Source organism: Anopheles cruzii, chromosome 3 (assembly GCF_943734635.1).
Source record: "Anopheles cruzii chromosome 3, idAnoCruzAS_RS32_06, whole genome shotgun sequence".
NCBI classification, from domain to species: Eukaryota; Metazoa; Arthropoda; class Insecta; order Diptera; family Culicidae; genus Anopheles; species Anopheles cruzii.
Window position 1 is genome coordinate 79,147,852 of NC_069145.1, and position 18,607 is coordinate 79,166,458.

The 18,607-nt window shown below is 55.6% G+C and overlaps 1 protein-coding gene across 1 annotated transcript in view; it reads left to right on the plus strand.

The window, feature by feature from the left end:
• LOC128274600 (cadherin-related tumor suppressor) overlaps window positions 1-18,607 on the plus strand; it is a 31,193-nt gene that overhangs the window by 8,548 nt on the left and 4,038 nt on the right. The window contains exons 2-8 of the mRNA XM_053012838.1: window positions 3,073-3,381; window positions 6,298-6,531; window positions 6,610-6,811; window positions 9,507-9,694; window positions 9,756-10,205; window positions 10,858-11,374; window positions 12,972-18,396. Of these exons, the coding sequence (XP_052868798.1) occupies window positions 3,073-3,381; window positions 6,298-6,531; window positions 6,610-6,811; window positions 9,507-9,694; window positions 9,756-10,205; window positions 10,858-11,374; window positions 12,972-18,396 (7,325 nt within the window). The remainder of the gene's footprint in view (window positions 1-3,072; window positions 3,382-6,297; window positions 6,532-6,609; window positions 6,812-9,506; window positions 9,695-9,755; window positions 10,206-10,857; window positions 11,375-12,971; window positions 18,397-18,607) is intronic.

Below are 18,607 nucleotides of genomic sequence, written 5' to 3' on the forward strand. Positions count from 1 at the left end.
AGTACCGGCAAATTAAATTACCTCCGAGTCCGCGGCCCTGTTTGCGCTCGATACCTCGGTGACGAGCGCTGTGGCCCTCGCCGCCTCCAATGCCGCCTACCTGCGCATTAGCGGGGGTTCGTTAAAACTTGCCAAATGTTTAATTTGGTGAATTGAGCATCAGATTAGAGACAAAATAGTAGTAGCAGAGGGCCGCGGTCTCTTTCTGCGGGCCTCGGCGACTGTCATTACTCTCGCTGAGGCCTCATGGCGTTATGGTGTAATTAGAGAAAAAGCGAAGCGAAGGAAGCTGATCCGACGGCTCCACTCCGACGGGGTGGACCGGCATGATTTCCCCCCCGGTTTTTCGATCGGCGACGGCGCGTTGTACGTTGGCTTAAAATTGAAAGTGTGTACCTTTAATTGAAATGTATGTATTTTCAAACGGACGTACCGGAGGAGTGGGGGCCACGAATCGATGAGTGAAAGTATCGGGCCCCGGACTTGGCGGTTCACGATCGGTCACGGCTATCATACCCCGGGCCTGGGCCCGGCCTGATACCGGCTTTCTTAGAGCTCCTTCCTATCTGCTTCGTTTCTCTTTTGGTTGCTAAAGCTTTTCAGTCACCCCGTTACGTGACGAGGTGGTCTCGCTCCTTTCGGAATTCCACGACCGCAGAAATGGTTTAGTTCAACGCTGATTTATGCGTTATAATATTTGGTGATTGAGTTACTCTATGAATAACTCGTCATCAGCTCTTGTCCAAATAAGATGAGCGTCCTAAACATAGAGTCTAACATCCGAGTCTGAGTCTGAACTGATCACGAGCTCAAAGACTTAAAATATCGGCAACCTTGTTTAAGAAGTGGCTGCATAAAACAAGCTTTAATTGTACCTTTTTCCGTCTTTCCGTGACTCTTCTTATCAACGTGCCTTCTCTCGCGAACTGCGAATCGCTGGTCTGCTCTTTCTGGCGCGCTGCGAAATTCCTTCTTGCACAATTCAAGCCATCCCGCGAGGTATTCTCTAAACGCGCGCGACAGCATTAACGACGATGAGTGATAGAGCCATGTCGACGGCTAGCGCTGGACACGACCCGGCCCGCCTTCCGCCCGCAGGCGCGTCATTGTGTGTTGAGCGAACTGCAAAACTCCCAGACTGGCCACTTGTCGGGACCGTCGAGAGTGTCCGTCGTCGTTTTAATTCCGAGAAAAAATAAACCACACAACGTGTGTGATAGCCATTTCTGATTCTGCAGCCAAAGTAGCACTTACGAATTCTTCTAAATTCCCTGTAAGTGTGTGCGTGTGTGCTGTTAAGATTTTATGCCGTCCCTTTTTGCGAACGTTTGCCGCGGCTAAGAATGGAGCGCTTTGCAAATCCTTTTTTTTCGTTTCATCGGTCCTGCGCATTCGAGCTGGCGCAGGTGACAGCTGAGAGGCATCGGGGCCTGTCATAAATGGCGTTCACTTTCTCACCACCTCACGTCGGAGAGGTCCCGGTCGGAAACGTTTTTCCATCATCCCCTTGTCTTGCTGTCCACCGTCGTCGTCGTCGTCGAGCAACGTTAGCCAAAACCTGCCGCTGCCGCTTTTTGTGCACGGTTCTAGAAACACTGGACACCGGTAGTAAAATTTGTCCGCTGCGTATTCATGCGTCCGCTCCGCAAGCAAGCGCAAATATAATGGGACTCGGCATCATCTTTCAGGCGAATCTTTGCGATCTTGGGAATTGCACACAACGCACCACAGCATAATTCGCCCCCAAGGATGCGGCACTCCGTCGGTCGCTCCGTCCGTCCGTCCGTTCGCCGGCCTTTTTAATGGTCCACAGCCGCCACCATTCGTTCGTCTGCTTTTCGCGCAGGCTCCGCGTGTCCATCATTCGCACACACACACGGGGATCAGCCCAACAACTCACGGACCGATCGCTTCCTTACGCGCCCGGCACACTTGAGCAAGGCTGTCTCGCGGGCACAGCTCCTTTTGTCCTCCTTCTCTAGACGCGCAGGCAAGTTGCGTCGTTTCGAGTGCCGGCTTTTCCGTGGTGTTCTCGGGTAGTTTGCTGTATCCTGCGCGTGACTCCTGCGTGCGCGTCGACGGCGGCAATGGATTTCAATTTTTCGTCTTTCGTCTTCTCGCGCACCCGGGCGCAGAAATAAATGATCCAGACTGCGCACGGCGCAGGTTGTCCTGCGTCCTGCTCAGACGCACACACGATCCGCCGGTGCGCCGGGTTATTGCGTTTCCCGCCCCGCTTTCGGCTTCCGTAATTCCAGAAGTTCTTATAATTTGTTTTTAATTTTCCCATTTTAACCTCACGATCATCACGGATCTGGCGGGGGCCAGCACCGGGCGAAGGGCCAACACATGAATGAAACATAGCGCAGGCGGGTTTTTTGTAATCGTTTTCCCAACACCACCGCCGTGTCCGATCACAGACAATTGACACATTCCACAGTATTCATATTAATACTATTTAGTGTAAACTTTTTACCTTTATTTTAGTTAAAGTGTTGGAAGAGTGTAAGAATCTTCGGTTTCCGTTTCCGTGCACGATCGCACGACATATCCGAAGCAAAGCAAAGCAACAGCATGGCCACACTCTCCACTCGCCGTGGCACTGATTGTTTCAGTATTAAAGTGGGGAGTTTTAAGTGTTACTTAATCGCTGCAGCAGCAACATTTACGAGCCCCCGCCACCTGAGCTCTGCCCTTCTTTCGCCCGGCCCGGCAGATCCTGGTCTTGGTGCATGAGATGAGCGAGTAATTTTAATTACCTTATCCCATCAACCGACATCACCGACGACGTTGACAGTCGTCGTACCGAACTGCGGAGAAGAGTGGAACCGGGTGGATGCCGGGCGTTCCCTTTTTTGTGTTTCTTTTCGTTCTTCGGAGTCACGCGTACATTGTAGCGAACGTCGGGGTCTCTGCGCAAAACTAACGCAAATCCGGGCTGGAGAATTGTTGTATCAACACGAGTGTGTGTGGAGTCAATCAAGAAATGATTATTGTTTCACTTTAGTGGAGCGTCTAAAACTGTAACTGCTGTGTTTACCTTTACCACCTCTCCTCTCCACCCCACCATAGATTCGAGTGAACGTGCTGGACAAAAACGACAGCCCGCCCAAGTTCCACAATCTGCCGATGGTGTTTAGCGTGTCGGAGGACCTGGCCATCGGGCAGACGGTGGCGCGAATCACCGCCACCGACCCGGACACGATCGGGAAACTGGAGTACACGCTGCTGAAGGGGGACACCGCCAAGTTCGCGCTGGAACGGGAAACCGGTTTGCTGAAGCTCCGCGACACGCTGGACCGCGAGACGGTCAGCTCCTACCGGCTGACCGTTAGTGTGACGGACGGTATTCAAAGTACCGAAACCACCATCACCGTGCAGGTAAGAAGACAGAGGGGGGCGCAGGAAAGACAATCTTTCCGCAAATTCCTCGCGGGCAACAAAAATGCGGGAGGCGCGCGCTCCGGCGCACTGACTTTCCTTCCTTCCTTCCTTCCTTTTTTCGGCCAGAATCCAGAATCTTGACACACGACGGACCCTTGAGTTTGATTGATTACTGAAAAATCATAAAAGCTTTTCCGGCCAATTCGCTCGATCGTTCGCACACAGCCGAATTGCCTTCCCGAATCCCTGATCCGTCATTTAAACGATCCTCTCGCCGGAGAGGATCATGGGGTTGTTAGCGAAACCTCGAATCTCGGTCACCTTTGTTACAGAGAACTTAAGTTGGGGAACCGTTTACTCAACCCGACCAACATATTTCCCGGCCCCGGTTTCCATATTGCGTCGGATCTGCGTACGCGCCCTGCTTGGTGTTCGACGATCACAAATTACTTTCAAATCGTCCAGCTTAACCCCGGGCCCCGGGACTGATTGGGCGGGTTCGGTCGAGAGAGTAGTGAGATTTCGATCTTTTCGGCAGGCTTTACGCGGATCCAATTTAACGTTCGTTTTGAAGCTCTTTCGACGCGCCATTTCTTGAATTCCAGTACCCCAGTACCTTGGGCCAGTCCGCAATTGTTGCTATTTATATTGTTCTCCCCTTATGCTCCTTCTGCTCCGTGTGTATGTTATCTTTTATTATTAAAGTTTGATTGACATCACGCAGCAGCAGCCGCCGCCCAGAGCGTATGTGAAGCATTCATTTGTAAATTTTGCCCTCCGCCATCCTCTGGAAAGCTCGGTGGGTCCCTCACGAGAACCGTTCAATCATCCCGGCGGCGGCGTTGCGGGCCGCCATCATTTCGGTTCCCGGTTGGGTTCGCCTTTCCTTCACTCCCAATCGGCTCCATCAGCGCTCCAGCGGCTTTAATGAAAAAGGCCAACATTTGAACGCGCGTTCCACGCGTTTTATCCGCTCTTTGGGGGAGCGAGCGATTTGTGTAGCCGTCCGGACCCTGCCCTATGACTCACTGCGGGGCCGCGGCCGCCCTTATTGGCGCTCGCGCGCGTACACATTTCTTCGGGTTTGGGCTCATTCCTAGCCATACCCGACCGTGATTTCATTCCAATTCCCCGAGTTCGTTTTGTCCACCGGGGCGAGCGCGCGATCAAGATCCAGAATAGATGGGAACCGTACGATTGCGGCCGCCGCCCTCGTGGCTCTGAGAGAGACCCCCATTCGTGGTGAGAACGACCGGGCCGGGCCGGGCGTTGGAAATGGAAGAAAGACAAAAGCATGACGGCGGAAGGACGGCGCGGTGGAGGACGGCGTGCGGCGTAAATTGTGGGAGTGAAAGCTTGAATTAAAAATTAAACAACATTCATACGCCCAACGTTCATCATAATCTCCGGTGCCACGATCTGACTGGAACGCATGTAAACACGTTTATTTGTAAACGGCAACATAAACGCCCACTTGTGCGCCATCGGTCTTCCTTCGGAGTTATTGTGCACTAATAATTTGACACGTCGTTGCGCCATTTGGCGAAGAAGCGGCGAAGATAAACAGGACACACTTCAGGGTTTCGCTTGTAAATAAGGATTAGTGAAGTATTTCGCTTCATCTAACATAAATTCGTTAAAATATCAAACGAAAATAGGAGATTCGGTCCATTTAAAGTCGAGAAAATCTTCATAATAATCGACGCTTTCCATAATTCCCGAGTGAACTTTCGTGTGCCACAACTCGATCCTTCCTTACGCTTCATAAAAAGTACTTTTTAGCACATTTATGACAGTATGGTCATTTGATAAACGGACGGAAAATCTGGTGTCCCCCACTCGAATGGATGAAATGAATATTCAAACCTTTTTTTTCGTTCATTTCACTAACGCTTCGTTGACAGTAATTCCTCCATCTTGTCAGGGTTCGGGTAGGCCGACAGCGTACCGGCGATCGTCTAGCGATCAAATCGAATCGAAACACCAATTCCAATGGCTACCCCGAGGCCTCATCAACGATTCTATCCACCATTTAGAAGAATAATCAAATCAAATGAATCATTTACCGCGCGCGCCCGATCGACGTTTTCTTTTCGCGGTTCCCTCGATTCTTCGGCAACGTTTGGATTTTTTTCCTGCACCGCAATTCCCTCGGTGGCCGCACCTCGCACATACGGGACCCTCACACACTGGACCTCACGAATGAAGGGGGAATGATTTAATAAAAATAATCATAATCATAAATAAACAGATGGAGATCAAAAGTGCTCAACTCAACCTATCTATCCGTGTGCCTTCAAATGGCTGTGTTCTGTCCCTGAGGCACACCCCTCGGGACGACGGGTTCGCCGTCGCCGTCGTGTGTTGAAACGACTCTGTCTCTCGAGAGGCATACCAGGCGATTCCATCCGTTGCTCCGATCCGTTCCATCACGCACAGGCACAGGCCATAATAGCGCTTAGCGCTATTAAGCCATTACAACGAGCCACGGCCACGATCCATACCCATCCATGCCGTTCGAATAAATGTGAAACATACTTTTCGGAACACGCTTCGGTGACGCCTCGGAGCGCTCTCGACTCTTCTCCAAAAAAGCCCCGAAAGAAAACATTCAGATTTGACACGACAGATAGAGAGTGGGCCGCAGCGCTTCGGCCCGGCTCCGGCTCGGCGCCACACGTTCGTGTCTCGTCCGCTGTCGAAAATGTCATAGAATGTTGCCTTCGCCATGCCCAAAGGGGCCCAGTGAAAGTTGACGGGAGGCCCATGAACTCACGCAGCCGACGAAACACTAGACTCTTGGGATCGCTGGCCAAGCGACGAACCCTTTTTTTGTGAAATCAAGTTCACTATTTTCGGTCCGCGAAAGTATTATTCGTTCTCTAAACCTTTTCTTTCATTACCATCCTTCAGGTTACCGATACCAACGACAACCCACCGGTGTTTGCCGAACCGGCGTACTCGTTCGATATTCCGGAGAACGCACAGCGTGGCTACCACGTCGGGGTCATCCAGGCAACGGATCCCGATATCGGCACCAACGCGGCCGTCACGTACACCGTCATCTCGGACTGGGCGAACGATGTGTTCTCGCTGAACCCCCAGACGGGTATTTTCACCCTCACGGCGCGGCTCGACTTCGAAGAGGTAATTCCTCGGTGACCTCGCGGACGTGCAAGGAGTCGCGACTCATAACTTATCTTTCTGGTTTGGCCCAAAACACAGGTGCAACACTACATTCTGGTGGTGCAGGCGCAGGACAACGGATACCCGAGCCTGTCGAGCACGCTGACCGTCTACTGCAACGTGGTCGACCTGAACGACAACGCGCCCATCTTCGATCCGATGAGCTACTCGAACGAAATCTTCGAAAATGCTCCCATCAACTCGGACGTCGTCACGGTCAGCGCAACGGACATCGATTCAGGCAAGTTCCTCGCAGTGTGCTGTGTCCCACTTTTTTAACATCTCGGCCACTGATAACACAGGGGTCGCGGAACCCTTGGCGTTAATCGCCAAGATCACCGCCGCCGCCGACGCCGCACGTCTTACGCCTTTGGGGTTGTAAAATTGTGTATAATCTCGATTAAAAGTGTCCCCCAAAGGGAGACGGGCGCGACTGTGAGGATTAAGCTGCCTCTTAATCCCACGGTAAACATATTTTTCCTTCACGGGGCGCGCGCTATTTTATGACGGCCACCGCAACTGGGGAAGGACCAAATGTTTTTGTGTCTCGTCTCGTCCCGTGCCCGTGAAATCTGATCAACTGATCGCAGAAGACGGCCGGAAGAAACTAAGACGGAGACGGTTCGAAGAGAAAATTCCAACCTCTATTACGTGTGTGTGTGTGTGTGTGTGTGTGTGTGTGTGTGTGTAGGCCGTGGCCGGGTTGATGGCACAGCACCAGCACCAAGGGGCCGGTTCAGGGACGGGACGCGAGAAGCAGAGTGTATTTTATTGACTTCAAAATTTATAGATATCGATAGAATATACATTTTTACTGTGCCGCCTCTGCGCGCCCTGCCCGTCCCGCCGGCTCTCCTGTCCCCCCCGGTGCCCCCAGTTCTCGATTTGGAAATCAAAGCCCCAGAAAGGCCGCGGAGCGCGAGGCACACCGCGGGCGGGCGGGCATCATTGTACGCGGGATTTTTGTATCTGTCATTTCGGTTTCTTGTTCGCTTTTTGACGGGCCACGGGATCGCTCTCTGTGGGACTGTCTGTTGTCTTTCGTCGTCTACATACTTGAGCGCCCAACTAGACTTTTGGTACGCGAACCTTGGCAACCTCACATATGACCCCTTGTGCTAACTACAAAGCAATGGCAAGATGGAGTTGAAATCTATATATATAAAAGAGTACCGCGTTATTGTTATTCCCTTTATAACTCAAGAACGGCTGAACCGATTTGGCTGAAAATTGGTGTGGAGGTAGCTTAGATCCAAGGGCCCCAGATAGGATACTTTTTATAATCCGATCGCGTCACAATGAAGCCACAATACGCACAATGTGTTTTTTTTTTCATATACTGCAAAGGGACAGACTGAGCGAGCAACAGAAAACAATTGTTGGCTTCTCTTTCTCACTAATGCAGCGTTCACTAGCTCACTAATGACGTATATAATCGAGATGTTTGGCGCATGTTGCGAGATGTTTTGGAGGGGCAATGATTTTACTGTCCTGAAATTTCCGCCAAACACTGCCAGTAATTCCAAGATCAGCTGACGAAATGAAGTTCTTCTCTTCTTATTGGACAATAACCGTTGAGCGGTCTTAGCCTGCACCAGAGACAATGTTAATCTCCGATACTCTTTCTAAACGTTCGTTTTTACGGGCCGAGTTGTTAGTCCCGCGCCAACCCCCCTGGAACGCCGGAATCGGGAATCGAACCCATGGCCAGCTGCGATACAGGGACGAGCGTTACCGACTGCTCCTATCACCGGGGGCCCATTGCCTCTGGGGCGAAACAGAGTTCGCCGGGCCTGCTAGTTATTACTAAATAATGTGTATCATCTGACGGAGAAAAGGAACTACAATTCACCACGCACACACGGCACACACACAAGTTTATGGTTTAGTATAACCGGTTTGAAGCGAACACGGCTCAAACCGGGCGCTCGCGGCCGCGCGCGCGCCCCCTGTTCTATACAATCCGGGACAATATTATTAATCAAATTGATGAAAACCGCGCTCCGCCGCGGCCTGGTCTGGCCTCGCCTCGGAAGGGTTGTTGTCCCGAAGTCACTGTGTGTTTGTGTTTGTTCCGCTTTTTTTTCCTTCCCTGCTCATTTCGGGGAAGGTGCCAGATAACATCATACATCGACGTTTTGACATACATTAGACCAGGGAGCAAAGGAACACACGGAACAAAGAAACGGTCGTGCGTAGGCCCAGGACAGTCGCAGTCCATCAACAATCCTCGATGGTTAATCCTCGCCGGACATGAATTTCTGTGTCCCGCGTCCCGCGATCTGACAGACCATTTGGATCTCCGGAACGCGGGACCACGAGACAGGCCACGAGACAGATCAGGCGACAAATAATTTTGTCGAACATCGATTGACACAATCGCTCTGGCATCTTGTCGCACTTTTTAACGATTTTGTCCCCCCCCGATCGTGTCGCAGGAGCAGCGACGACCGGGGTGGGTAACACCGGGGGCTGTGTTGGTTACCACCGATCCTTGCCGGGGGATGCCGGGAATCATTTGCCCAAAAAAGAGGTCAACCGTTTCATTCAATGCACACGATCGTCAAGAGGGACATGCAAATTAATAAACCTCCTTGTTGTCCGCGAGATCATTCGTAAATTGGGGAATCCGTATTTAACGAGACAGACAGAGGGAGAGACAGATTTCGAAGCACTTAATGAGCACGTTCCTAAATACAGGTTGCCACGCGTAATAAGATGCTTTCCCCCCCGAATGGTGTATTGATCCAAGCCCAATTCCAATTCTTAACGATTCTCGATCTCGACCTCGACCGGTTAAACACTTTGCTTTCCACCCCCGGAGCACCTTGGATTGGGCTCGTTATGGCTCGTCACGTCATTAGCGCGGTGGATTAATTGTTCCGCATTTCTGTGCCTTTCTGTGTTCTCTTCGTCCGAACCGCCCAAAAACGCAGGACCGAACGGGCGCATAGAGTACTCGATATCGGCGGGTGACGAGCAAGAAGACTTCCAGATCATGGCCAACGGGACCATCCGGACGCGCCGATCGCTCGACCGGGAAACGAAGAGTGTCTACAATCTGGTCATCACCGCGCAGGACTGTGCGCAGGAGCCCGAGAAGCGCCTTTCGTCGACCGTTCAGGTAAGGAACGCACGTAATTCCGTAATTGTAACGCGACGTAACGCGACGTTCTTTCTTACAGGTTTCGATCCTGCTAAAGGATATCAACGATCTGGCCCCGGAATTTGTCAGCCCGAACGAGACGAGCGTGGCGGAAAACATCCCGATCAACACGGTGATCATGGCCATCAAGGCGGTCGATCGGGACGAGGGCCGCAACGGGTACGTCGAGTACCAGCTGGACGACCACAAGCCGGATTCACCCGGATCGTCGGCGTCGTCCGGACCGGGGCCGTTTACCGTTGGGCAGGCCGACGGGTTGCTGCGCGTTTCCGGTCCGCTCGATCGCGAGGTCAAGTCGAGCTACGAGCTGCGGGTGATCGCCAAAGATCGGGGCGACCCGTCGCGGTCGACGCCGGCGCGCATCCGCATCAACGTGCTCGACGAGAACGACAACAGTCCCATCTTTGACCCCAAACAGTACAGTGCGGCGATCGCGGAAAATGCCAGCATCGGGGCCAGCGTCCTGCAGGTGAGTCACGCTGCGCTGCGCCGAGTGTGTTTGTTCCGTTTCTCTCTGCCGTCGCCGTCGCCGCGAAGCATTAAAAAGTTTTTGATCTTAAATCATCCCCGCGGTGATGGTGGTGTGTTTAAATATTTGCACGCAGCCGTGCAGAGGGTGGCCACCGCCAGTGGGTTTTGCATTTGCATGCGCTGCGCGCTGCGCTCTTCGCTGCAGCATCCGCTCGGCTTAAAACGTTTTTGCTGTTTATTTGAAAGCGTCACGAAATGCGCTTTATTCATAACATCATTTCTCTTTCGCCGCCGACGACGACGACGACGACAGCGAGCCGTGATCTTATCCTGGCCGCCCGCCGGCGGCCAGAAGGTTGCATTAAAAAGCAGCCCGGAGTGAGCCGCTCTCTTTCGCTCGCGCACTCGCGTCGCTCTGCGGTCTGCTCGCTGCGGGAGCGTTCGTCGTGATGTGACACAATCCGTGCGCTCCCTTCCTTCCGGGGGAGCCCGGATTTTTAATTACGCAAGACCATTCATTCAGAGGTGCAGCTTTTCCTGTGGCAACAATGGGGGATAAATTCGAGTCCTAGAGTCTAGGGAATTCGAAGGGACACATTTTGGTCCGTTCTTTAATTCGGTTCGCGTTGCACTTTTCATACCCGGTCCAGGTCTCTGCCACCGATATCGACGAGGGCGCTAATGGACGCGTCCGCTTCTCGATAGCGGCCGGCGACGACAACCGGGACTTTAGCATCAGCGAGGACAGCGGCGTGGTGCGGGTGGCGAAGAACCTCAACTTTGAGCGCAAAGCGCTCTACACCATCACGGTGCGGGCCGAGGACTGCGCCGGCGACATCGACGGGGGCGCGGAGGTGCGCTTCGACACGGCCCGCCTATCGATCACCATCACGGACATCAACGACAACCCGCCAACCTTTCTCGACTCGCCCTATCTCGCCTACATCATGGAGAACGTGATCCCACCGAACGGGGGCTACGTAATTACCGTGCGGGCGTACGACGCGGACACGCCGCCGTTCAACTCGCAGGTCCGGTACTTCCTGAAGGAGGGCGACACGGACTACTTCAAGATCAATGCTTCGACGGGCGAGATTTCGCTGCTCCGGGCGCTGGACCGAGAGCTGCAGGCCGAGTACATCCTGACGCTCGTGGCGATGGACACCGGTAAGTCTCGAGGGGGAACTGGGTGCGGAAAATACTGTCAAAATGTGCGGCCATTTGAAGATGAGCCCGTGAGTTTCCGGGGAAACCTTGAGGGTATCTCCTCAATTATCCCGCGCGCAGAGCAAGGCGCGGAACGGGAAAGCAAAAGGCGCACTTGATTGCCTCCCATTCCCCGGATCGAAGGCAAGGGGAAGGCAAGGCAAACGATAATCGGCGAACGGCCGCGCGGGTATTGATTCTTCGTGAAGTCGTGACGTCAAGTCCGCGTCCAGGCCCCGCAGGCTGATAAACTACCTCCAATAAATATTCAGCCAATTTCCTATAATTCGCGAGTCCGAGGGGTTTGCCTTCCCGGGTTTGCCCCTTCCCCAGAGCGCCCGGAATCGCCTGGCTCACTCTGACCCCACGCGATCCTGCGGTGAGAATCTGCGTTTGCGACAAAATAGGGTTGCGCCACATCAAAAACAAATCGTCTGCTAGTTCCTTTGCGACGAGAAACAATAACGTGGCCGCCTGGGACACACTCGCTCGCTGTTGGGCAACGTGGCGTCCAGAAGACGCGATCCAGCGCCAGGCCGGTGGAACACTTACACACGACCGCCGACCCGAGGGGGGCCCGGCCGCCCATACGCACACGCATGCGGCGGCGGCGAGGAAGATCGCCGTGCTGAAGGAGGCAGATGCTGGCTGGCCGAGGGTTGCCGCCGTGGAGGGTGCCGCGTCGGCCGCGGCCACGCCACAGTTATATGTGTATATAACTGGAAACATTTTATTACCTCGGGCTATAAATACTTCATCTGCATAAAGCTTAAAATTTGTAAAAAAGAAAGAAAAATTATATCAGCCCTCCGAGGTCTCTCTCCTTCTCTCCTGGGTCGCTTTCTGTTCGTACTCGGCTCAGAGAGCGTAGGGAGGGAGAAAGAGAAACAGGGAGAGATGCACATATATGTGTCGCACGCAAAATACCCGACCACCACCGAGAAGATATACAAGTGTTTATCACGCCGCTGCCACGGCCTGGCCGCGGATTGGCCGCGAAGCTCCGTTTGTGGTCCCCTTATTCATCTCTTCGTTCTCTCGCTCTCTCTCCCTCTATTTATTTCCCTCTTGCTCCCACACTTCTATTGCTCTCCACATACTTTGCCTTCCTTCAGGCTAACGAGCGCAGGCCACTCCAGCAGCTTGGCCCTCGCATTGGGGGCCAAGCGACGCATTTAATGTTTCAACGGGCAACGTTCGTCCCGGACCCGCCGAGCCGATGTTGCCGGAGAATGAAGAGAAAGATTAAGATAATCTCAATCACCGTAAGATCACCAATTGCGGTTCCCCGTTCCGTCCCCGACGGGGTCTGTGTGCGCGTGTGTTGGGATCGGTTTTGTATCGGGCCTCGCTCGGTGCTCGAAAATGTGAATATTGAACCGTGTGTGTCGTGACCAATGTGGGACGCTCTTTGGCCCGGGGCTCGAAAAACGGAGAACCTAACCGACTAACGACCGGCCAATGCTACTTCCGAATGAGTCCTGCTGGGAGTTTTAGGGAAGAATGTCAGGGAGGATTTTTGAACCAACTTGTGACGCTTTCGGTCTTTTCTTCACAGGCTCGCCACCGCTGACCGGGACCGGCACCGTGCGGGTGATCGTGCAGGACATAAACGACCACAGCCCGGAGTTCGAGCGGCAATCGTACGCGGCGACGGTGGCCGAGAACCAGCCGATCGGCACGAAGGTGCTGTGGCCGCGGGCCACCGATAAAGATGCGGGCCCGAACGCACGCATCGTGTACACACTGCTCGGCGAGCACTCGGACCGGTTCCGGCTGGACGCGGGCAGCGGCGAGATCGCCACCGGCGCCCTGCTCGACCGCGAGGACGTGCCCGTCTATCACTTCACGCTGATGGCCCAGGACAGTTCATCGACTGAGCCGCGGGCCAGCGTCGTTAATCTGACGATCGCGGTGCAGGACGTGAACGATAATAGCCCCAGCTTCAGTGCGCCCAGCTTCGCCGTCACGATCCCGGACCGCATCAAGCCGGGCCAGTTTGTGTTCGGCGCGAACGCGATCGACCGGGACGAGGGCGCCAACTCGCGCATCCTCTACGCGATCGTCGCCGGGCCCGACGCCGGCCGGTTCCGCGTCAACGAGCACACGGGCGTAATCGAAGCGGCCGTCGAGCTGTCGTCGCCGTCGGCGGTCGGTGGCCCGAATGCGGCCGACCTCGTCTACCGGCTGACGATCGTGGCGAAGGACCACGGTGCCGAGCCGCGCTCGGCAAGCTGCGAGCTGGTGATCTCGCTCAAGTCGGCCCACCTTTTCCCCGTGTTTTCCTACCCCTCCGAGACGCAGTTTGTGCTGCCAGAGGACATTGCGGACGGCAAAATGGTGACCCGGCTGGCGGCCACCTCGCCGAAGAAGGGAGCGCTCGGTAACATTCGGTACGCCATCGCCGGAGGAAACATCGGGGACGCGCTCCGGATCGATCCGAACACGGGCGAAGTGGCCGTAAACCGGGGAGGGCTAGACTACGAGCGGAACCGGCAGTACGAGGTGTGGATCGAGGCGGCCGATTCGGATCGGCCGAGCCTTCGGAGTGTGCTGCAGCTTACGGTAAACGTCACGGATGCGAACGACAATGCCCCTCTGATGGACCGCCAGGTGTACGTGGCGGAGGTGATGGAGGAGGAACCACCGTCGCAGCTGATCGCCAAAGTGTCCGCCACCGATGCCGACTCGGAGGAGAACGGCCAAATCACGTACCACCTGCGGGCCGACTACGAAGCGTTCGAAATCAACACCGATACGGGCGAAATCTTCACGACGATGCGGCTCGATCGGGAGGACACGGCCCACTACACGCTGATCGTGGATGCCGTCGACCAGGGTGTGCCCCAGCTGACGGGCAGTGCGGCCGTGCTGGTGAACGTGCTGGACAAGAACGACAATCCGCCCAAATTCACGCGCCTCTTCTCGGTGAACGTGACGGAGAACGCGGAAATCGGTCAGTTTGTGATCAAGATCACCTCGTCCGACTCGGACGTTGGGGTGAACGCGAACGCAAGCTACATCTTCACGGAAAACATTGGCCACAAGTTCTCGATCGATTCGACCACCGGCAACGTGACGGTTGCGGGGCACCTCGACCGGGAACTACAGGACGAGTACATTCTGAAGGTGGCCGCCGTCGATGGTGCGTGGCGTACGGAGACCCCGCTCACGATCACCATCCAGGATCAGAACGATAATGCGCCCGAGTTTGAGCACAGCTACTACAGCTTCAACTTTCCCGAGCTCCAGAAGCCGATCATGTTCGTGGGCCAGGTGATCGCGACCGATCGCGACAAGCAGGGCCCGAATTCGGTCATCTCATACTCGCTCCAGCAACCGTCCGACCTGTTCTCGATCGATCCGGCCACCGGGGAGCTGTTTAGCAAGCGCAAGATCCACTACAAACACACGCAGATCGAACCGTCGCCGGAGAACATGTTCAGCCTGACGGTGCTGGCCACCGACAACGGGAAGCCCCCGATGTACACCGAGTGTCTGGTGAACGTGAACATTGTTGACGCCAACAACAATCCGCCCGTGTTTGGGCAACCGTCGTACATGGCACCGGCACCGGAGGGTGCGACCGCTGGCCAGCGGATCGTGCAGCTTGCGGCAAAGGACGATCTGGACTACGGTGTGAACGCGGAGATTGAATACGCGGTGACCGGTGGCAATGGATCGGCTCGGTTCGCGATCAACAAACTGGATGGGTGGATCATCGTAAGCGGCGGCGCTTCTCTTAGCGATCCACCCGGCACGGTCTATTCGCTAACGGTGCGAGCCATCGATCGTGGTGTACCGCCGCAGCAGGACGAAGTAGCGGTGACGATCATCGTGACGGGCGTGAACAAGTTTTCACCCGTCTTCCAGAGCCCATCCTATCAGGTGATCGTGCCCGAAAACGAACCGGTCGGCTCGACCATCCTGACCGTGAGCGCTCCGGACAACGATGACGGCCCGAACGGGATGGTGCGCTACTCGATACTGGCCGGCAACGAGCGGAACGACTTCTCGGTGCACGCCGTCAGCGGAGCCGTGGTCATCCGGCAGCCACTCGACTACGATCTGGTGCAGGTCTATCAGTTGAACATAACGGCCGAAGATCTGGGCTATCGGTCGCGCCGATCCGTGGCCATGATCACGATCACACTGACCGACATCAACGACAACGCACCGTACTTCAACCAGTCCGTGTACGGTGCGTACGTGGCGGAGAATTCACCGCCCAACTCGTTCGTGTACCGCGCCGTTGCCCACGATCGGGACTCACCGAAGAACGCGGTCATCGTGTACGCCATCGTCGGCGGAACGGGTCGCGATCTGTTTGCGATCGAACCCGGCACCGGGGTGATAACTTCAACGGCCACGTTCGACTACGAGGAGCAGGATCGGTACGTGCTGCGGGTCGTGGGCTCCAACCCGGACTCGGCGATGCGCAACGAGACGAAGATCGTGGTGCACGTGACGGGAGTGAACGAGTACTACCCGAAGTTTGTCCAGCCGGTGTTCCACTTCGATGTGTCGGAATCGGCCGAAGTGGGATCGAGCGTAGGGATCATTCAGGCGACGGATAAGGACGCCGGTGAGGACGGCAAAGTGTACTACCTGTTGGTGGGGTCGAGCAATGACAAAGGCTTCAGCATTCACCCGGAGTCGGGTGTGATCGTGGTATCGCGCAATCTGGACCGTGAAACGCAGTCCCGGGTCGTGCTGACGGTGCTGGCGAAGAACTACGGAGGGATTCGGGGCAACGACACGGACGAAGCGCAGGTGATCATCTCCATCCAGGACGGGAACGATCCGCCCGAGTTTCTGCTCGACCTGTACGAGACCACCATCTCGGAGGGTGATCCGCTCGGCACGAAGGTGCCGGTGGCGGTGAAAGCGGTCGATAAGGACGTGCGCCCCCAGAACAACCAGTTCAGCTACTCGATCATCGGCGGTAACAATGATCACTCGTTCAAGATCGACCCCCAGTCGGGGCAGATCGAAACGACCCGGCTGCTGGACCGCGAGTCCGTCCCCGTCCACAAGCTGATCGTTGGGGCCATCGATGGGGGAGTTCCACCGCAAACGGGGACCACCGTCGTGCAGATAACGCTCTCGGACATCAACGACAATGGGCCGGTTTTTGACGCAAAGGACACGGTCGGTACGGTGCTCGAGAACGAACCACCCAACACGGTGGTCATGACACTGGCGGCTACCGATCCGGACCTTCCCCCCAACGGGGGCCCGTTCACGTACTACCTCGTCGGTGGGCGGCACAAGTCGTTCTTTACGCTCGAAAAACACTCCGGTGTCCTGCGGACGGTCCGGAGTATCGATCGGGAGACCACCGCCCAGCTGGAGCTGCTTGTGGAGGTGGAGGACAATGGGTCGCCAAGGATGCGGACCCAGCAAACGATCACGGTGAACGTGATCGACCAGAATGACAGTCCGTCGACGCCCCGGATCGTGCACGTGCTCGTGTACGTGTTCAACGGGGTCGTCCACGGAGATGTGGCCAACGTGCACCCGAACGACGCAGATCTGACCGGTGACTACCGGTGCAAGCTGCTGAGCGACCTCAACAAGCAACCGGTGACCGCGTTCTTCATCAGCAGCGGCTGTCTATTGCGCCCGACGGAACTGCCGCAAGGTGGCCATACCGGCTTCCTGGTGTCGGGCAACGATGGCAAACACCCGGACGTCATTTCGACGGTGTCGGTTGAGTTCCTGCACTTTGACAATGCCACGGTGGAGAACTCGATCACGGTCCGGTTGGCCAACGTGAGCAGCGGTACCTTCCTGGCCAACTACTACCGCAACTTTATGGACATTGCCAAGGGTGCGGTGGAGGGCGCGGACGAGCTGATCCTGTACAGCCTGCGGGATGTCGAGAAGTCGCTCCACCTGACCGTGGCCATCCGGAGTGGGGTCGCCACGAAGGGGTACCGCTCGGCGAAGTACGTCATCGAGCGGTTATCACGGAAACTGGAAGCCATCAATCAGCTACTGCCGGCGGCGTCAGCGACACGGTCTTCGACGGCCCTCATCGGGTACGCACCGTGTTTGGCCAGTACCTGCGACAATGGCGGAGTGTGCTCTGCCCACATCCAGGTGCACGATCAGAACTCGATCACCGACAGTCAGTCGCTCATCTTCACTTCGCCCCTCGTACGGCACGATTTCGCTTGCCGCTGTCCCGAGGGTTTCACGGGGCCGCGCTGCGAACGGCGGCAGGATCCGTGTTCACCGAATCCGTGCCATGCCGGAGGGCAGTGTCGGCGACAGGGTTACGATTTTCAGTGCAGTTGCCCACCGAACCGGGAGGGTAAGTACTGTCAGCTGGAACGCGGTGATATCTGCTCGAGTGGCCCCTGCCAGAATGGTGGTTCGTGTCGCGAGAGTTCGGACGGATCGAGCTTCTTCTGCCTGTGCCGACCCGGCTACCGGGGTAACCAGTGTGAGGCGGTGGCCGACTCGTGCCGCCCCAATCCGTGTCTGTACGGGGGGCTGTGCGTCAGCCTGAAGCCCGGCTACCGGTGCAGCTGCGTGGACGGGCGGTACGGGCGGTACTGCGAGAAGACCACGTTCGGGTTCCGGGAGCTCTCGTACATGGCATTTCCGGCGCTCGATTCGGCCACCAATGACATCTCGGTGATCTTCGCCACCACCAAGCCGGATGCGCTGCTCGTGTACAACTACGGCATCCAGAGCGGCGGCCGGTCGGACTTTGTGGCGATGGAGGTGGTCAATGGGCGGGCCGTGTTCTCGTTCGGGGGTGCCCGTACGGCCATAACGTCGCTCGTCGTGGGCCAGCCGGCCGCCGGTGACAGTGGGTCGATCTCGAACGGCGAGTGGCACAAGATCACGGCCACGCGCAACGGTCGCGTGATGTCGCTGAGCGTGAGCAAATGCACGGAGAACGGAGACTTTTGCGATGACTGCCGACCCGGTGATTCCGCCTGCTACGCCGACGACACCGGACCAACGGGGTGAGTAGGGGAGAAAAGGAGCAGCGGTCAAACAATTGCTTTTAAAGCCTGTCCTACTTAGAATCAAGGGAACAATTGAATTAGCTCGGGGTTGGTTTGACTTAGGGAACATGTCAAGGTGTCGAAATGAAGGTATTTTGATGTACTTTGAGAGAAGAATTTCAGAAAATTATTCTGTCTGCAGCATCCCGCATCATCTTTCCAGTCTTCT